At 36.1% G+C, this 19,364-nt stretch overlaps 1 protein-coding gene and 1 non-coding gene across 6 annotated transcripts in view; both read left to right on the top strand.

Moving 5' to 3' along the window:
• Positions 1-19,364, top strand: part of KDM2A (lysine demethylase 2A) — a 95,881-nt gene that overhangs the window by 45,883 nt on the left and 30,634 nt on the right. For all 5 annotated transcript variants that reach the window (XM_064492082.1, XM_010998147.3, XM_031448525.2 and 2 more), the window contains 4 exons: positions 9,613-9,751; positions 10,485-10,563; positions 10,997-11,043; positions 15,450-15,628. In XM_064492082.1, the coding sequence (XP_064348152.1) occupies positions 9,622-9,751; positions 10,485-10,563; positions 10,997-11,043; positions 15,450-15,628 (435 nt within the window). In that variant the 5' untranslated portion in view covers positions 9,613-9,621. The remainder of the gene's footprint in view (positions 1-9,612; positions 9,752-10,484; positions 10,564-10,996; positions 11,044-15,449; positions 15,629-19,364) is intronic.
• Positions 6,468-6,543, top strand: TRNAV-AAC (transfer RNA valine (anticodon AAC)). Its single transcript has one exon. It is a non-coding gene; the product is annotated as a tRNA-Val (tRNA).

Below are 19,364 nucleotides of genomic sequence, written 5' to 3'. Positions count from 1 at the left end.
TTGATTTTATATTCTACAACACTGCTAAACTCATTTTTAAGATCTAGTAGAATTTTTGTACATTCTACAGGATTTTTATATAACCAATTAGGTTATCTGCAAAAAAAAAGAGACAGATTTACTTCTTAGTTTCCAATTTAGGTGCATTTTACTGAGCTAGCCAGTTGTATATCTTTGAAAAATACTCATTTAAACCTTTGCCCATTTTTATTTTGTCTTTTCATTTTTAAGTTTTAAGAGTTCTTTATATATCCTAGACATTAGACCCTTATGAGGTAAGTAATTTGCAAATATTTTCTTTCATTCTGTAGTTTGCCTTTTACCTTCCTTGATAGTGTTTTTGAAGCACAAAAAGTTTTAATTTTGAGGAAATCCAGTTAATCTATTTTGTTGTTGTTACTTGTACTTTTGTATCTTATCTAAGAGACTATTGCCTAATCCAAAGTCATTATTTATATCACGTTTTCTTATAACAATTGTGTAGTTTTAATCCTTACATTTAAGTTAGTTTAAAATCTGATCTGATCCATTTTATGCAAATCAAAACTACAATGAGGTATCACCTCATACTAGTCAGAATGGCCATCATTCAGAAGTCACGAACGATAAATGCTGGAGGGAGTATGGAGAAAAGGGAACCCTCCTACACTGCTGGTGGGAATGTAGTTTGGTGCAACCATTATGGAAAACAGTATGGAAGATTCCTCAACAGACTGAAAATAGACTTACCAGATGATTCAACAATCCCACTTTTGGGTATATATCCAAAGGGAACTCTAATTCAAAAAGATAACGTGCACCCCAATGTTCATAGTAGCACTATATATAATAGCCAGGACATGGAAGCAACCTAAATGTCCACCAACAGATGACTGGATAAAGAAGTTGCAGTATATTTATACAGTGGAATACTACTCAGCCATTAAAAAGAATAAAATAATGCCATTTGCAGCAACATGGATGGACCTAGAGATCATCATTCTAAGTGAAGTAAGCCAGAAAGAGAAAGAAAAATACCATGTATCACCCATGTGGAATCTAAAAAAAAAAAAAGACTATGAACTCATCTACAAAACAGAAACAGACTCGCAGACATAGTAAACAATCTTATGGTTATCAGGGAAAGGGAATGAGAAGGAATAAATTTGGGAGTTGGAGATTTACAAATGTTAGCCATTATATATAAAAATAGATTAAAAGAAAGTTTCTTCTGTATAGCACAGGAGGCTGTTCAATATCTTGTAATAACCTTTAATGAAGAAAAACTATGAAAATGAATATATGTACGTATATATATGACTGGGACATTGTGCTGTAGGACCAGAAATTGACACATAATTGACTGTACTTAAATTAAAAAAAAAAATCTGATCCATTTTGTTAGGTTTTTTTTTTTTAATACAAGATATGATGTATAGGTCTAGCTTCATTCTTTTACAGTTATTCCAGCACCATTTCTTGAACTCTTTTCCCATTGCATTGTTTGGTATCCTTGTTGAAAATCAACTGACTGTAAATGTAAAGGTTTATTTCTGGATTTTCAGTTCTGTATGTCTGTTCATGCCAACACCATACAGTCTTGATTACTATAGCCTTAGAGTAAGTTTTGAAATCAGGAAGTGAGTCCTCCAACTTTGTTCTTTTTCAAGATTATTTTGGTTATTCTGGTTCCCTTGCATTTCCGTGTGAATTTTAAGATGATCTTGTTAGTTACTTAAGAAAAAAGGCAGATGGGATTTTGTTAGGCTCTGTGTTGAATCTGAAGATCCATTTGGGGAATATTGCAATCTTAATAATAAATCTTCCAGTCCATGAACACAGGACGTCTTTCCATTTATTTAGATCTTTAATTTATTTCAATACTTTTTTTTTCCTAGTACACAAGTCTTGGGCTTCTTTTGTTAAGTTTATTCCTTAGTATTTTTTTTTTCATGTGATTATAAATGGAATTGTTTTCTTACGTTCATTTTTAGATTTTTTTTTGCTAGTATATAGAAATAGAACAGATTTTATTAGTTCTAAAAGCTTTTATTTGTCATTTGTGAATAGAGATTGTTTTACTTTTTCAAAACTTTTCAAACTTCTATTTCTTTTTCTCACCTAATTGCCCTGGCTAGAACCTCCGATACAGTGTTGAATAGAAGTGATGAGAGTAGACATCTTTATCTTGTTCCTGATCTCAGGGAAAAGCTTGCAGTCTTTACCATTAAGCATGATATTAGCTGTGGGTTTTGGTACATGCCCTTTATCAGCTGGAAGAGGTTCCCTTCTGTTTCAAATTTGTGGAATGTCTTTTATTGTGAAAGGGTGCTGAATTTTGTCAGATACTGTTTCTGCACCTATGGAGATGATCATGTGGTTTTTGTCCTTTATTATGTTATTTTATAATAAAAACATTAAAGGAAAGTTAAGTATTGAAAGACAGTATGGGGAACCTGAAGACCCACTACCTACCTTATCACTGAAAGCTAACAGACATGAACTGTTGTCTTCCAGTGTTTCTTTCCTATGCGTGTATTTTTAAAAAAACAATGTTGCTATATTATAGGCATAATTTCATAAGCAGTTTACAATGTTATTTGTTGTAATAAACATGTTAATTGCCACATGATGTTTCTAGAGTATATGTTAACTTTGGATGTCTTAGCCATTTTTCTATAGCAAGTCTTCTTTTATCTGACCTTTAAAAAATGATTTCTCTCTTTCTCACCCCATTCCACTCCCCCAAATATCTAAGAGAAACAGATGGCTGCTAGCATCAGTGAATATTCTCTGCTCAAAATTCCTGACTTCCTGACTCTTATCTGTTTTTTTACTTTTTAGGTGTCTTACATGAAGACATTTTGAGAAAATGCCCTTTCCATCATTCTTTTTTACCACATGTTTAGAAAAGAGAATGCCAGAAGTTTCTATGTAATGATTGAATACCTGTTTGCATCTACTCTTGCACCATTGTCTTTTCTACAGCTAGCCATCTGGGAGAGTGGTGGTGTAACTAATACCTGTATCCCTTCAGCTTGACGTAGCTGTCAGAACTTGAGTTAATCTGAGATTCCATTTGTGTGGCCACTTTTTTACCATTTAAAAGTGATAATTAACTATATCACTTGATCAGGAGTGGTAAATTTTTTAAGGCAGTTTTGAAATTCTTTTTATTATTTGGGATTCTGGAAAACATGAGTTTGCTATATAGTTTGGTCATCTGAATAAAATAAACTGATTGGTTATTCAAGAGTATAACTCACTGTTAACCCTAGAAAGTACAAATTGCTTTTGAGTGAAGGGTAGTTGCAATAGATTTCAGTGTTCAGTTTGTGCCTGCTGTTACTGTGACATTGGGTTCAGCGAGGGCTGGTGTCTGTGGGAGGCAAAAAAACATCCTTTAGGTTGCCGAAAAACACCTAGAATAAAAAAGCGTGGCATGCTAGTAAACCATTTCGAATTATTTGGTAACATTGGTAGGCTGGAGGAGATTGGTGGTTGCTTTCCAGGGTTATTGTGAGGATTGAATATGTTTTTAAAGCACTTAGAGATTTGCTGTAGATGTTTACGCTTAGGGGAATGGGAAAAACCCTTATCCTTGATAGTGTTAAAACTGACACAGATAATCACATTATTGTTGACCTTCCAAATGCAGTAATCAAAAAGAAAACAAGAATTCAAATTCACTTTTCTGTTGTCTTTAAGAATTGGGTGCAGCTTGGCTGAAGCAGGAGCCTTTCTTATATCCTTACACTCCATATTGAGACTGGAAGAATTCTTTTTTGGGAAAAAACACTTTTTTTAAACAATGGGTTAATTTTTTAATATGTAAAGTGTCCATAGAAAACAGTAACACCATCAACCTAATGGAAAAGTGGGTTGAATATGGACAGAAGAATGAAATACAAATGACTTCAAAATATGTACATGTTTACAATACAGATTTTTCTAGCTTCAGAATGATTCTATTAGTGGTAGAGATGATCAACATAAAAATAAATTTGACAGAAGCATTGAAATGTTTGATTATACTTTTAGGAAACAAAACTACAAGGAAATATTATTTATTATTTTAAGAGATCACATACCCATTTAGGGAGTCTATGGAAAGCCCTTTGACCTAGCCCTTCTGCACTAAGGAATTCAGCCTACGGAAATACTCATACTTGGATAGGAAGACATTTGTACAAGGATATTGAAGACTGGAATAAACCTAAATTTCAACCAACAAGAAACAGGATAAATAAATTATAATGGTAATAAAATTTGGTACAGCCATTAGGAGGACTAAATCAATCTGTGTGTCAGAAGGTAAACACTCTCCAAGCCAGGTTGAGTAAGAGGATCACACTTTCATATAAACTCATTAGATACACACACACACATGCATAGTTTCTTTGTTACCACATGAAAAACTGTTTTATCTCTTCCCCAGGGGAACTAGGCCATGGAGGTCAGGAGTGGGAAGAACACTGAGTTTTCACCCAACAGTCTTTTACACTCTGAATTTTTTACTCTGTGTGTCTGAAAACATTTTTGTTCAGTTGTTAGCTATCACTTTGAACTTGCTGCATTGCAGAGTCCCAGCTCTCGGGGAACTTACATTCTGATGGGGTGAAAAGACAGCAGGCTCTGTGACAAGGGCAGCATTGGGTCAGTGGGAGCACAGAGCAGGGAGGTCAGGGTGGGAGGCTTCAGGGATGAAATACTGCAGCAAGAGACTGAGAGGAATCAGACATATTGAGAAATGTTAGCCATGCTGGGGGACATCTGCAAAGACGGAGACAGGGACAGGAGGTAGTGAAGGGACGTCAGTCACAAAGACCAGCCTGGGTGATGGCCCCGTGGCAAAAAGGGCAAATGAGAGGGAGGACGTCACTGTTCTCTGCTCTCCTAAGTAAACAATCCACGTCTTGCTTCAAGATGTCCTGTATTATCAAAGAAGACCCTAGATTCCCAGCAAGAGGGCCCGTGGGAGGGAGAAGGCACAGCACGGACTCTAGAGGCCTAGGGCTGTGTCCACCCAAAGAGCCTGGGGCTCCTGGCAGGCTGTCTTTATGTGTCCAGGGGTTACCCTAAGCTCTTGGAGTGCCCGGTGACAAAAAGCACGGTGGGGCCGAGTACTGGGTGCCCAAAGTCACTGCGCAGATGCAGAGCGACCACCTCCTCGCCCTGCCCGGCATGAGTGCAGTCACAGACCCACACCAGCTTTGCTGGGCCACTGGGCGCGCTCCTACTTACCTCCGGCACTTACTGCCCATGCCCTCCCTCCTCCTGCTCCACTCAAGTGGAAGAAGAATTCTTTTTTTTTTAAATATATTATTTTATTTTACTTTGGCAGGGGTGGGGGAGGTAATTAGGTTTTAACTTATTTTTAGGGGAGGTACTGGGGATTGAACCCAGAACCTCATGCGTACTAAGCATGCACTCTACCACTTGAGCTATAGCCTCCCCCCAAGAATTCTTGAATATAAGAAGGATAAAAACATGTAAAAAGAAAGAAAGGACGGAGAACTTCTGGCTATTATGTTAGAAATGTTGGAATAATCCGGGTGATTATATCCTGACTGAAGAAGAATCCCTAATGGTTGACCTTGGAAATGTCAAAGTTTTGAAATTTGACTGGGATTTTTTTGGACAAGCATATTAGAACTACAGTGCCAGTGAATGCTTTTTGCTTTTAAATAAGTATAATTGACATGCAATATTATATTAGTTTCAGGTGCACAACATTGAGCATTTGTATTCTTTGCAGAGTGGTCATCTGTATAGTGACAATAAGTCTAGTTACCATCTGTCACCTTATAAAGTTAATATGATATTATTAGCTATATTCCCCCGTGCTGTACATTACATCCCTGTGACTGACTGACTTTATAACTAACTGGAAGTTTGTACTTAATCCCTTTCACCCATTTCACCACCTCACTCCCCTCTGGCCGCCACCAATTGGTTCTCTTTATCTATGAGTCTGAATTTTGTTTTGTTTGTTTTTTAAATTCCACATATAATTGAAATCATGTGGTATTTGTCTTTCTTTGTCTGACTTGCTTCACTTACCATAATACCCTCAGGGTCCATCAGTGTTGTCGCAAATGGCAAGATTTCATTCCTTTTTATGGCTGAGTAGTATTCTCTGTGTGTGTGTGTGTGTGTGTGTGTGTACACCACAACTTTATTCATTCATCCATTGATGGACACTTAGATTGCTTCCCTGTCTTGGTTATTATAAATAATGCTGCAGTAAGCATAGAGATGCATATATCTTTTTGAATACATGTTGTCATTTTCCCTTGATAGATACCCAGTGGTAAAATTGCTGGATCATATGGTAACTCTATTGTTAATTTTTTGAGGAGACTTCATACTGTTTTCCCAAGTGGCAGCCGCAGTTTACATTCCTACCAACAGTGCACCATGGTTCCCTTTTCTCTACATCCTTGCCAACACTACTTATTTGTTGTCTTTTTATAATAGTCATTCTGGGAGTTGGGTATAGCTCAGTGGTAGAGCACATGCTTAACATGCTTGAGGTCCTGGGTTCAATCCCCAGTACCTCCATTACTTCAAAAAAAAAAAAAAGATTAAAAAAAAGAGGGAGGGAGGGTATAGCTCAAGTGGTAGAGTGCATGCTTAGCATGCATGAGGTCCTGGGTTCAATCCCTAGTACCTCCTCTAAGAATAAATCAATGAATAAACCTAAATACCTCCCCCCACCAAACAAACAAACAAAAATAGTCATTCTGACAGGTGTAAGATTATCTTACTGTGGTTTTGGTTTGCATTTCTCTGATGACTAGTGATGTTGACCATCTTTTCATGTGCCTCTTGGCCATCTATATGTCTTCTTTGGAAAAATGTTAATTCAGATCCTTTGCCCATTTTTAAATTGGGTTTTTTGTTGTTATTGAGTTGTATGAGTTATTTATATATTTTGGATGTTAACTATATGTTAATCAGACATATGATTTGCAAATGTCTTCTATTTAGTAGGTTTCCTTTTCATTTTGTTGATGGTTTCCTTTGCTGTGCAGAAGCTTTTTAGTTTGATGTAGTCCTATTTGTTTATCTTTGCCTTTGTTTTCTCTTGCCTTTGGAGTCAGATCTCCCCCAAAATAGCCAAGGCCAGTGTCTCAAAGAGCTTATTGCCTGTTTTCTTCTAGGAGTTTTATGGTTTCAGGTCTTACATTTAAGTCTTTAATCCATTTTTAGTTGATTTTTGTGTATGATATAAGATAGTGGTCCAGTTTCATTCTTTTGCATGTAGCTGTCCAGTTTTACCAGCACCATTATTGAAGAGACTATCCTTTCCCTGTTGTATATTCTTGCCTCCTTTGTTGTAAATTAATTGACCTGGTGTGTGGGTTTATTTCTGGGTGCAAATGAATGTTTTGTAGAAGTGATTATTATAGGAAATTACATTTATTCTGATAGTATTGCTTTTGTTCTATGATGTACTTGGAACTCATCTTTTGGAGTTCTCTTCAAAGACACATATATGAACTAGAGTGAGGAAGGGAACTGAGTGATGTCTTTCAAAAAATAAACTTGTGTAAGAAATTGTCAGTGAAAATAGCACCACCACCACCGCCTTCAAATACAAGGTCCTAAAAATATTTTGAACAGTGATGGCATTTTTAGAGTAAATAAGAGGTCTACTAAAATTGGCTCTTTTGCCCTCTGAGTTGTGACTTGTGGTAACAAAGTTGCTAGGTAAGAGTGTTATAAGGCGTTTTGCCAAATATGGAAAAGTTATCAGGTATCCATCAGTGTTTCTACCTAAAACTGGTAAGTTGAATCTTGTTCTCGTCTGGTGTATAACAATTTTATTTCCTTTAATTTTTACTTATTTAAAAAAAATTTTTTTGGAGGTACTGGGGATTGAACCCAGGACCTCACGCATCCTACACATGTGCTCTACCACTGAGATATACCCATCTCCTAATTTTTACTTCTTATAACTCATTTCTGCACTTTACCCGACCTCATTCCCTTAGAGACCTTTCCCAGTGTCTCATTTTCTTACATGTTTATGTAAATTCAGGTGCTGTGTAATCAGGTCTAGATCATCAGTGTCTAACTTTAAATTCCAGGTTTGGTTGTTCCTAGCACATAGTAGAGTAGGGCTACTTTACCATTGTCTCCCATACCATTTGTCCCATGTGTATGTATTCAAGAAATTTCAGCAAATTTAACACTGGCTAAAGTAAAATATACCAAAAGGTAAATTTGCAGCATAAGCAGCACTTTATCTTTTTTTTTAAAACAGCAGCTTATGAGATAATTCACATACCATAAAATTCACCTGTTTAAAGTGTACAACTCAGTGGTTTTTAGTGTATTCACAGAGTTGTACAAATATCACTATTAATTCCAGAACGTTTTTAATTGCTCCCAAAAGAAAGCCATACCATGTTAACAGTTGCTTTCTGTTCCTCCCTCTCCCCAGCCCCTGGCAACCATTAATCTAGTTATTATTTCTGTGGATTTTCCTATTTTGGACATCTCATATAAATGAATTATATGATACATGGTCTTTTGTGTTTGGCTTCTTTTGCTTAGCATAATATTTTCAAGATTCTTCCATGTTGTAGTACGTATCAGTACTTCATTCCTTTTTATGGCCTAATAATATTCCATTGTGTAAATGTACTACATTTTGTTAATCCATTCATCGTTTGATTGACATTTGGGTTGTTTCTGCCTTTTGGCTGTTATGAATGAATAATGCCTGTGAACCTCTTCATGCAAGTTTTTGTATGGACGTGTGTTTTTAATTCTTTTGGATATACACCCAAGAGTGGACTTGCTGGGTCATATGATGACTTACTCTATGTTTAACTTCTTGAGGAACTACCAAACTGTTTTCCAAAATAGCTGCAACATTTTACATTCCCATCAGCACCGTACGAGGGTTTCAATTTCTCCACATTCTCGTCCACAGTTGTTATTGTCTACCTTTTTGTTAATAGACATCCTTGTGGATGTGAAGTGGTGTTAAGTTGTATTTCCCCTAGTGACTGATGATACTGAGCGTTTTTTCATGTGCTTGTTGGCCATTTGTCTATCTTCTTTGGGAAGACATTATCTTTAGCTAAATAGTGATGGTCTGCTGTTTAGAATGCTGTTACTTAGATTAACTTTCTTTATCTGCTGTAAAAGAGTTTGTTTCATTAATTCAAATGTTTTAGTCTATTCTTGAAAGTTGTTTTAGAAAGTTAATCTTGCAATGACCATCCCCATGAAAAAATTGTGTTTTGTATCCTGGCATAAATTGTATATAAAGATTGTTTGTCCCCACTCTGATAAGCAATGATAGACAAAATATTCAGTAGACCCTGTTGGGTCATATTTTTATTGTAAATGTGTATCTCTAGGCTCAAAGGGTAAGCAGAGGTAAAATTCACAAGTAGGGGACCCAGTGACTCATTAAAATTTTGTTAATTTGTGCATTCTGAGAGCACTGGCTGATCCTTAGTTAAGAAAAAGATCTATAAAGGCAAGAAAAATTGATGTTTAACATAGCAGCTGAAGTTGAAAGTAGCACTTCACACATGTCGGGGAAACTGATCGCTTTCAGACGGGCATGAAAGAGTGCTTGATTTCATCCTTATGTCCCTCTTTCCCCAGCGTGGTACCATGCGACGACGCTATGAAGATGATGGCATTTCAGATGATGAAATTGAAGGGAAAAGAACTTTTGACTTGGAAGAGAAACTCCACACCAACAAATATAATGCAAATTTTGTTACTTTTATGGAAGGAAAAGGTCAGTATCATTTGGGTTCAGACCTGCAGCCCCTTGATGTGGGAAGTTGTAGACTTTAGGAACTGGAGGTCAGCATCTCTGCAGCCTGTTAATACTGTAATGCTGTTTATCTTTATTTTCTCTTATTATACAGTGCCACTCATGCACTGCCCCCCCCCAATCTTCCCACTCTGTGAGTCATTCTCTGCTATATTAGAGGAAGCAAACGTTTATTAGGGCAGGAATGATGTTGGAATTTTTCCCTAAAGGCTTCTTCCTTCTCCCATCCCTTGGTTTGGGTTTAATTAAGAGTAGTAGAATGAAGATCCTTTTATGCACTTACCTGTCCCACCAAAACCGAGGTGGGATTCCATGTGTACCATGCAGCTTTGTTCCTTGGCAAACCAACAATGATGTCATGATACGTATTGTAGTAGACAGAAATACATTTTTTTGGCTATTAAGAGGCTGGTGATGATAATTTCTACTTAGGATTTATGAGATGACTCAACAGCACTATCACCTGTTGGTTAAATTCTGAGTTATTGTGGAAATAACTCTGATTCTCAGCTCTCCCTATATCTTAAGAGATGCTTCTTAATAACAAGCACATGTTATCAACAGCAAAACTGTATACACAGAGATAGCAAACACAATCTCTAGCTTATTACTTAGGATCCTTTTTATGATCCTTTTGTCTTTTTTCAGCTATATACCTATTGCGTTTCTAACAATTCTTTTCCCACGGTGACAGATTTTAATGTAGAGTATATCCAGCGGGGTGGCTTAAGAGACCCTCTGATTTTCAAGAATTCCGATGGACTTGGAATAAAGTAAGTGTTCTCTGCTTGATTAGATGTGGTTGCAAAATGGCCATGTTACACCCAGGGCTATAGACAATGCAGTATTGATAACCCAAAGCAGTAGTAATTTCCCATTTAGTTTTAAAAATACGTATTTTTCTTCCTTTGTTAAAAAAAAAATGGTTGTAGTGAGAAAATATAGATGAGCTATAAAGAAAATAAAATTTAAATCTCCTAGAATCTACCACCCTGAGATAATTACCACTTTTAACCTTTTTTCATATATTCTTTTTCCCTATGTAAGTATGTACTTATATAAACATTTATATTTAAAATATATTTTTAAACCTCAATATGAAGATTGATGTGTCTTGACTGGGAAATTCTTAGTACTTTAAGAAAAAACTCACCCTGACTAGAGGAGTTGTGCTTCCCATTATACTTATTGGCGTTTGTTTCATAGGATGCCAGATCCAGACTTCACTGTGAATGATGTCAAAATGTGTGTGGGTAAGTATTAAACTGGAGGCCTTTTGAGTGTCTTTGAGGCAAATATTTAAGATTTACAACTAAGTCTTAAATCTCTGACTGAGATTTAAAGCCTAGGAACATTGAATTATATATTTGATTGACATACATACTACTTGAAGTAGTTTCTTAATTAGACACTACTATTTAGCAACTGAGAATTTTCTCAAAGGGAGTTACAAGAGTTGCTTCATTAGTACTATTTTTTTTTATGTATAGTCAGTTTATATTTACAGTGTATCAACTTCTGGTGCACAGCATGTTTTAGTCATACATATACATACGTATATTCAGTAGTACTCTTTAGACAAAGAACGTTTGAACCTCTACTTCTTTCCTACCTGCTATTTTTATCACTGTGCAACCATCCTTTGCTCCATGAAGAGCCTGCCTTCCAGTGAAATTTTATATCCCTTAGCCAGGAATGAAGCTTCATTTACATCTGTGGTTCTTTTCCTTTCCCTAAACCCATAGAAAAATTTCCAGGAAATTTTCACCAATGCTACATTAGGTAGCTTGGCCTAGGTTTGAAATTTTGTCAGCTGGGAAGTAGATACATTAAAATTTCTCTTCATCAGCGATTGGTTGATTTGAGTCCTTAATCAAATTTATATTTTATTGTATTCAAAATTTAGGAAAAGAAAGCAAATTAGAACAATCTAATTAAAGAAAAAAACTTCCTGAGGTCAGTAAGAGTTCAGGTGTATTTTCTGCAGATCATTGGTGTTCATTGTGGCCCTGAGACATGGCAGGATCGTTAGGAATTCAGAGATGGTCACTCTTTTCTGTACATGATTAGGCAGTAAAGTAGATTAAGACCTTTAGAAATGTTTCTAATAGGACAAGAAACTAAAGGAATTTTCTGATGCTTTCCTCCTAACAATATAGCTTCTATTATGTCTTGTCCTCTATGCTCCAGTGCAGTCTCTCCCTTTGAAATGACGTATTGCAGTACTATCTCTTGGCCACTTGAGGGCTCTTTTTAGACGGCTGGATAACTTCTGTTTATCCAAGTGGTAAATGTCCTAGGTAGAGGAAAGTTCTCTAACTCCCTGAATTTTTCACTCTCCTGCCTGTTTCTGTGTCAGAGTCCAGCTGTCTGCCTGTCACTATGTATTTCCTAGCACTTAGCACAGTCTCTGGAGTACAGTAGAAACTCAGTAAATCTGTTGAGTAATTAGAATGTTTTCCTACTCTTCATAAGGCAAGGCTCTCAGGGGACCTCAGAAAGTCTAGTACTTGAATACTTATCAGTCCATCACATGACTTTTCCTAATGGACCTCCAGGAAGTAATTCATTGGATCTATAAGTTAACAGACCACCACAGCTTTTCTCTGTTGGTTAGGCATTCTTATGAGTGTGTGGTCCACAAGTGACCTGTATCAGAATCATCTGTGATGCTTGTTAAAAATATAGACTTCTAGATTATATCATAGACTTACAGTATCCAAATCTCTTGAGCTATACAGATATAAGAACTTATTCTGTCACTAGTCTTCTTTGGGATTTCTTCCCACTTCCTTACCACTCCCTCATGTCCTCAATATGTGTAGTGCTAATAATGATCTTCAGAGCCCTTCCTAACCTTATATTTTCCAGACAGACCTGTAGATGGTCACAGGTATCTGTTGTCATTTAAAATAAAGCAGTGATTATATCTAAACTAACAGAAATTTCAACTGACGCCCAACTTTGTGTCCAGCTGGTTTGATGTCTAGATAGTTTTTTTCTGGGATAACTGATGACTATACAGTAATCCATTATTACCAAATGTACTTTGGCTAATCCGTTCTTTTCTACCTAAAGTATAGTGTTACATCTCGTGTCAGTTCATGTCCCGCAAAGAAGAAAACCATTCTGTCGTGTAAACTTTATGTGATAAGATATATTGATTTAGAGTATGGACTCAAAACTGGCTGGCTTCCAATCCCAGCTCCACTAATTACTAGGTGTTTAACCTTGGACAAATTACTTAAATTGAAGAACAGTGTCTAGCACATAAGATGTGTTCAATAAATGTTAGCTATTACTATGTCATTTTTTTCCCCCATTATTTTATCTAAGTGCTCTGGTAACACTGGCAGAGTGGAACTGTATTTGCTTTGATCTACATTCTTAAAGGAAGGCATTCACTTTTGTTTTTAATTTTTTTTAATTATGGTAAAATACAGATAGCCTAAAATTTATCATTGTAATAATTTTAAAGTATCCAACTCAGTGGCATTAAGTATGACAGTGTGCAACCATCACTAATATCTAGTTCCAGACCTTTTTCATCACCCCAAATAGAAACTTTCTGTCTCAGTGGACTTGCCTCTCCTGAATATTTCATGTAAATGGCATGATAAAATATGTAGCCTTTTGTGTCTGGCTTCTTTCACTTAGCATAGTGTTTTTGAAGTTTACGTTGTAGCACATAAAGTACTTCATTCCTTTTTATGGTTGAATAATCCACTGTATGGGTGTACTACATTTTGTTAATCAATTCATCTGTGTTTTTTTTTAATTGAGGTATAGTAGAGTTACAATGTTGTATTAGTCTCTGGTGTACAGCATGGTGATTCAGTTATACACACACATACATATAAAAGTCAGTTCATCTATTGATGGACATTTGGATTATTTTCACCTTTTTGCTGTTGTGACTAGAGCTGCTAGGAACATTCATGTATGCATTTTTGTTTGAACACATGAATAATTTGATTATTTTGTATATATACTTAGGAGTGGAATTGCTGGATCACATGGTCATTCTTTGTTTAATTTATGGAGAAACTACCAAACTGTTTTCCATAGCAGCTGTACCATTTTACATTCTGTTGGCAAAGTCTGAGCGTTCCAATTTCTCTACATCCTTGCCAGCACTTGTTATTTTCCTCTCTCTCTCTTTTTTTTTTTTTAATTATGGCTGTCCTAGTGGGTGTGAAGTGGTATTTCAAGACAGTTTTGATTTAGCATCTGCCTTTTCTTCCAGATAATGAAGGGTAGGTTCAATTCATTGTCTTATATTATCAGTTATCTTTTTATGTGTATTCTACCATATCTACTTCATTGTAGCCATATTCTTGTCCTCTTGCCTCTTATTACCTCTTATCTCTAACTAGATTGTAAACTCCTTGAAGGCAGGGGACTAGGTCCTAACACTACTTGGTATATCCACCAAGGCCAAGTATATATAGTGGGTATTTGTTAGTTTCTTACAAATTAGACAGTATTCTTAATATTCCAATGGCAGCTCTTCATTCTCTCTCTCCCCTCCTTGACCACCGTCTTCTTAACCTTTCAGCAGTACTGCCTCTCTATATCTTCTCTTGTGCCATTGCCTCTACTTGGAATTCTCTCTGTTGTATCTTACTGAAATTCTGTTTGTTCCTCCAGGCCCAACTCAAATGTCTCTTCGTTCCCCTCTTTTTCTGAAAGTCTTCTCTGGTCTGTCTAGTTTAAAAAAAAAAGTGGTTTTTAATATTCTTTTTTTTTTTTTTTTTTTTTTACTACTGTTTAATTGTGCACCAGTTTTGTGTCAAACATTTTATTTCATTGACTAAGTCCTCACAATGGCATAAAAGGTGGTGTTATCCCCACGTTATAGAAAAAGATAATAAGGTTTGGAAAAGTTAAATAACTTACCTAATAAGTAATATTAGAGCTGAGATTTAAACTTAGGTATCTCTGGCTCTGAGTCTGTTGTTTTCTCCCTGTATAATTTTATGTACCTCTTGTGGCACTCTGCCTCTCGTTGTGGTGGTTACAGCTGGTTGAGAATCTGATACAGATCTTTGTGTCCATCAAGGTGTCTTTATCATTCAGTAAATATTTACGGAATGAATGAAAAGGGGTATTTATATTAGAAATACTTGACAAGTTTGAGAGATAACCATTTTAAATAGAAGATTAGACAAATTGAAATTTAATCTAGTACTCACTAAATTGTGGATCCTTTATTCAAATTGTAGGATAGGTTAGGTCAATCTTCAGACCTGCATCAAAGCAGTGGATAAGAGCATTGATTCTAAGGTGGGGCTGCCTGGGTTCTTGTCCTGCTTTGTCCTGGAAGTTACCTAACACCTATTTTCCCATCTATGAATGGTACTTCAGTGTTTAAAACTGTTAGGATTGAGTGAGATATTGAATATAAGATTGAATACCTGACCATATAGTAAACATATCATAGGGAATGATTGTTGTTTGTGATATTACCATTGTATTTCCTATTCTCTGTGATTCGATTTTCTCTTGGTTACCTCTTTCAAGTGACAACTATCTCCTGTTACTGAATACCCTAAATAAGAAAGGACGGTTTGTTTACTTCTACCTGCATTTTATCTTCTTAATGTATTTAAGGATATTGGTGGCTCAGTTGAGATGATCAATGCTTCTTTCATGGCAGGGAGTCGTCGTATGGTGGATGTCATGGATGTGAACACACAGAAAGGCATTGAAATGACCATGGCTCAGTGGACACGCTACTATGAGACCCCAGAGGAGGAGCGAGAAAAACTCTATAATGTCATCAGCCTAGAGTTTAGCCACACCAGGCTGGAGAACATGGTGCAGAGGCCCTCCACGGTTAGTCTAGTTATTTTCTCCACACTGGCATTGTCACCAAGAAAGTTGTTTATGTATTTGGAGAACTTACTACTTCTTATACATACCAAGATGAAGAAGACAGTTTGATAAGAATAACTTGTCTTTTTAGAAGTTTCATCATTTTTCAACATCACCTAATTTTATGCAGGGAGAAGCTGTTCTGATTTACATCAACAATAACAATTTAGGAACATTGGCCTTTGCCTATAATGGAGAAGAGTCTTAAAATTCACTTTTATAAGAACTGTCAATAAGAAGTTTGCCTAATAAATTTCTGTCCTACAGGTTTATAGTTGCATTGATGCTTGGGAGAAAACTGATTTAGAATCAGATGATAGTTTTTATGAGATGGTTTCTTGAGTAGATTCTACTGGATGACTAGTAGCAATAAAAATTAACAACCCATCCTAAGGGAAAGTTCGTTTGTTTTTGATGCTTAGCTTTCCTGAAGGTAGATACTGATTTAACCTATCTCTTAGTAAAATGGTTGCTGTCTGCAGGATGTTGAGAACACTCATTGATTTCACATTTAAAATATACCTGATCATTTTTGGACCATTTTTATTTCTTACTCAGAACTCAGCTTGAGTCTGATATTCCACCTGGAGAACAGTGGAATTTGGAATGTACTAAACATTTTTTTTTTAATTGAAGGTCTCGTATTATCCTATCACCATTTAAATTATCCCAGTTGTACCCTTTGACTTTTAAAGTTGAAGTATGGTAATTGTTTATAGTGCTTTTATTTTATATACATACATATACACACATATGTATACCTTCAGCTCACTAGTAAGCTGCATTGTTATCACCACTAACACGTTGATATGTATAGACCACAGGGAAAATGTTCTCAGTATTTCACTGTTATGTGAAGAGACAGTATAATTTTTTTTGTCATTGCTTCTTGTTATTGGAGATGCTACAACAAATACAGCATTTCTCATTAAGAAAACTTTTTCCCCCCTAGAATGACAAAAACCCTTTTTATATTAATTATCATTTGTTTGGTCATGTAGAAATACAGGAAGACAGGTGATTAGAATTTATCCTTTGTATTAGCCAAACAAGGTGCACTTAATAAGTAAAGAATTCAATAAGAGAGGGGATACAAGAATCACAATAACATTCTTTATAAATATGTTCCTTAATATTTTTAGAATTTCAATTTAAAAGTAATAAGATGGTAGCTATAAAGAAAAACTTGACCTAAATCATACTTTTCCATTCTTAAAATTTAAAAATGTGTTATTCACACACGAAGCCATCTTTGTAACATCCTTAATTTATTCATTTTGCCCCTAGTTTTAATCATAAAAGTGATATATCATTTTATAAAAATTAGAAAAAAACTGTACCATTAAATGGAGGAGTAGAAGTCATGGAAGGGCTCAGAAATAGAAAATTCTCTAGAGGGCAGGAAACAACGCACCAGTATCTTCCAGAGACCTAAAACATGGCTGGAAAGATCGACTTTTCTATTACCAAGGTCACCTCCTAAAAGCAGGCGGGCTTTTTTGACCTTGCTATGTAAGTCCGCAGCAGCATGCTTATTCCCTGGGGGTGTTACTTACTTACTGGGTGTTTTCCTCTGAGGTGGTTTTCTAGATCTTTTCTAATATATCTCAGTAATGCTTTTTAAAAAACCAACTGTATTGAGGTACAATTGATGTACAATAAAGTGTATCCATTTTAAGTGTACATTTCAATGAATTTTGACAAATACATTCAATTCGGTAATAATCTGTTACACAAACTACGTAATTTCTTGTTCACTATGATCTTCACACCTTCAGAGTTAGTTTATTAGTTTAAGCACCTACCACATGCTCAGCACTGTGCTTTTAAGTGCTAGAGATACTGTGGTAAACAAGGTCATTATTGTCCCCAAAATGCTTAGAGTCTCATGGGGAAGAAAGACCAGAGAATTGGCATTTATAGAAACTACAGTATGGTAAGTGCTTCAGAAATGAATAAATATGTGGATGGTAGCATAAGGTGGGATTCTCTAGTGAGAAGAGGGAGGTGATTTCTCCTGTCATTCCAGCAATAACTGAGAGGTAAATGAAAAATAGCAACAGATACAGTGTGCAGATGTGTTTGGTGATGGGGAAATTAGTTCATGGAAGGCCATGAGCTCTTTTGCATGGTGTATGAATATCAGATTATGTCCTACGTATTGGGCTTCTGGTCACTTTGGCCCTGTATTGGTGCAGAACAGGGAGAAACTGGTGATTCTCTCTGCTGGAGAATTGCTCTCATAGGGATGAGGCCATTTAGCAAAAAGCCTTTTAGAGCCTAAAGATTAACCTAGGAAAAAGTATGAACACCTCACCACAAAATTCTCTTGATAGTCAGATGATACCTAATAATATCAAATAAAGGGAGGCTAAAAAGAGTGACTTATTGCTACAGTAGTGAGAAATTCTAGCCGGAGATATTTATCTTTCTCTGCATGAACAGTTGATAAAAAAATAACTCATGTGTTCCTTACCTTTCCCCTCCCTATCCAGACATAGAACTTGTAGTAAGTGTCTTGAGCAAGTCACAGTTATTCTTTATTCTGTTAAAGGCTTTCCAAAGGACAATCAATACCAGGAAGTAGGAGATACTGGCTACTACATTAAGAGAACAAAAAGTAGATTTTGTTTGATGGAAAGAAAGGAATCTGGGGCTCAGTGTCCTAGGCCCAGTGGATGCTTAGTTAAAACTGTTGGATCCCTGAGCAGAAATTCTTTGAAATGGGGCAGCAAGTTAACCTTCATAGTTGCTCCTCATCTTGCTTATTTCAGTTTGCATATCACTGATGATCCCTTCCACTCTCCTCCCACAGTTCACATCTAGGTGTCCACTGGACACCTGCCTCATGTCATTATGCACAGATTGTATGTATTTATCTAGATATATATTATAAGGGAAATAAATGATCAAATGTATACATACATAAGTTATAAAGCTTACCAGGTACGTGTTTTTTTATAGCTGTACGGTAGATTCTTGCAACATCAGTGCTGTGCTAGAGTCTTGGTTGTTTGACTCACACTTTGTCTACCTAAGACTATTTCTTGGAGTTCAGTGGTTGGGTACAGACATTTGAAGGTATAGGAAGGTTACAATTCAGTGTAAAGTGTTCAAATGATGCTGTTTTCATGTCTCATTATTTTAAGCATATACTATTTAAAACAGATTCCTAAACTCTGTTAACATTATTTCAAAAAAATTTAACATATATTTACATGTAATCCTCACAATATCCCTTTGAGGTAATTTTCTTCATTTTACAGGTAAGTTCCAGGGGCTCACATATGATCCTGAGAAAACACAATAGACCTGGAACTTCTGATTGCTAACCTAATGAATTCTATAGCACATTGCTCATGCAAGGCTACAAATCCCTACTGGGTTCCTTTCTCCTCCTCTCCCCTTCCGTCCCCTCCGCTTTTAAAATATTTGATATCTTAGCTCCTCTAACAGTGTTATATCTTTAAGTAAGTTTGCAAGTACCTTCCAGACAGTTCTTTTACTGGAACAAACAAAAACAAAAACAAACAGCTGATCATAGGAGTACTGACATAGAAGAGAGGGTTTGGTTGGATACTGCTGCATCATGTAATGATTTCATCTTGATTAGTGCTATCTTTACACTCATGCTGATGGAACCATTAGTCTTTATTCTCACTTAATAATTATTTCTAGAATGTTTGCCTGTTGACCC

This window comes from Camelus dromedarius, chromosome 12 (genome assembly GCF_036321535.1).
Source record: "Camelus dromedarius isolate mCamDro1 chromosome 12, mCamDro1.pat, whole genome shotgun sequence".
In the NCBI taxonomy this organism is placed as follows: domain Eukaryota; kingdom Metazoa; phylum Chordata; class Mammalia; order Artiodactyla; family Camelidae; genus Camelus; species Camelus dromedarius.
The sequence above is the reverse complement of the archived record's forward strand: the minus strand, read 5'-3'. Positions and strand labels throughout refer to the sequence as shown.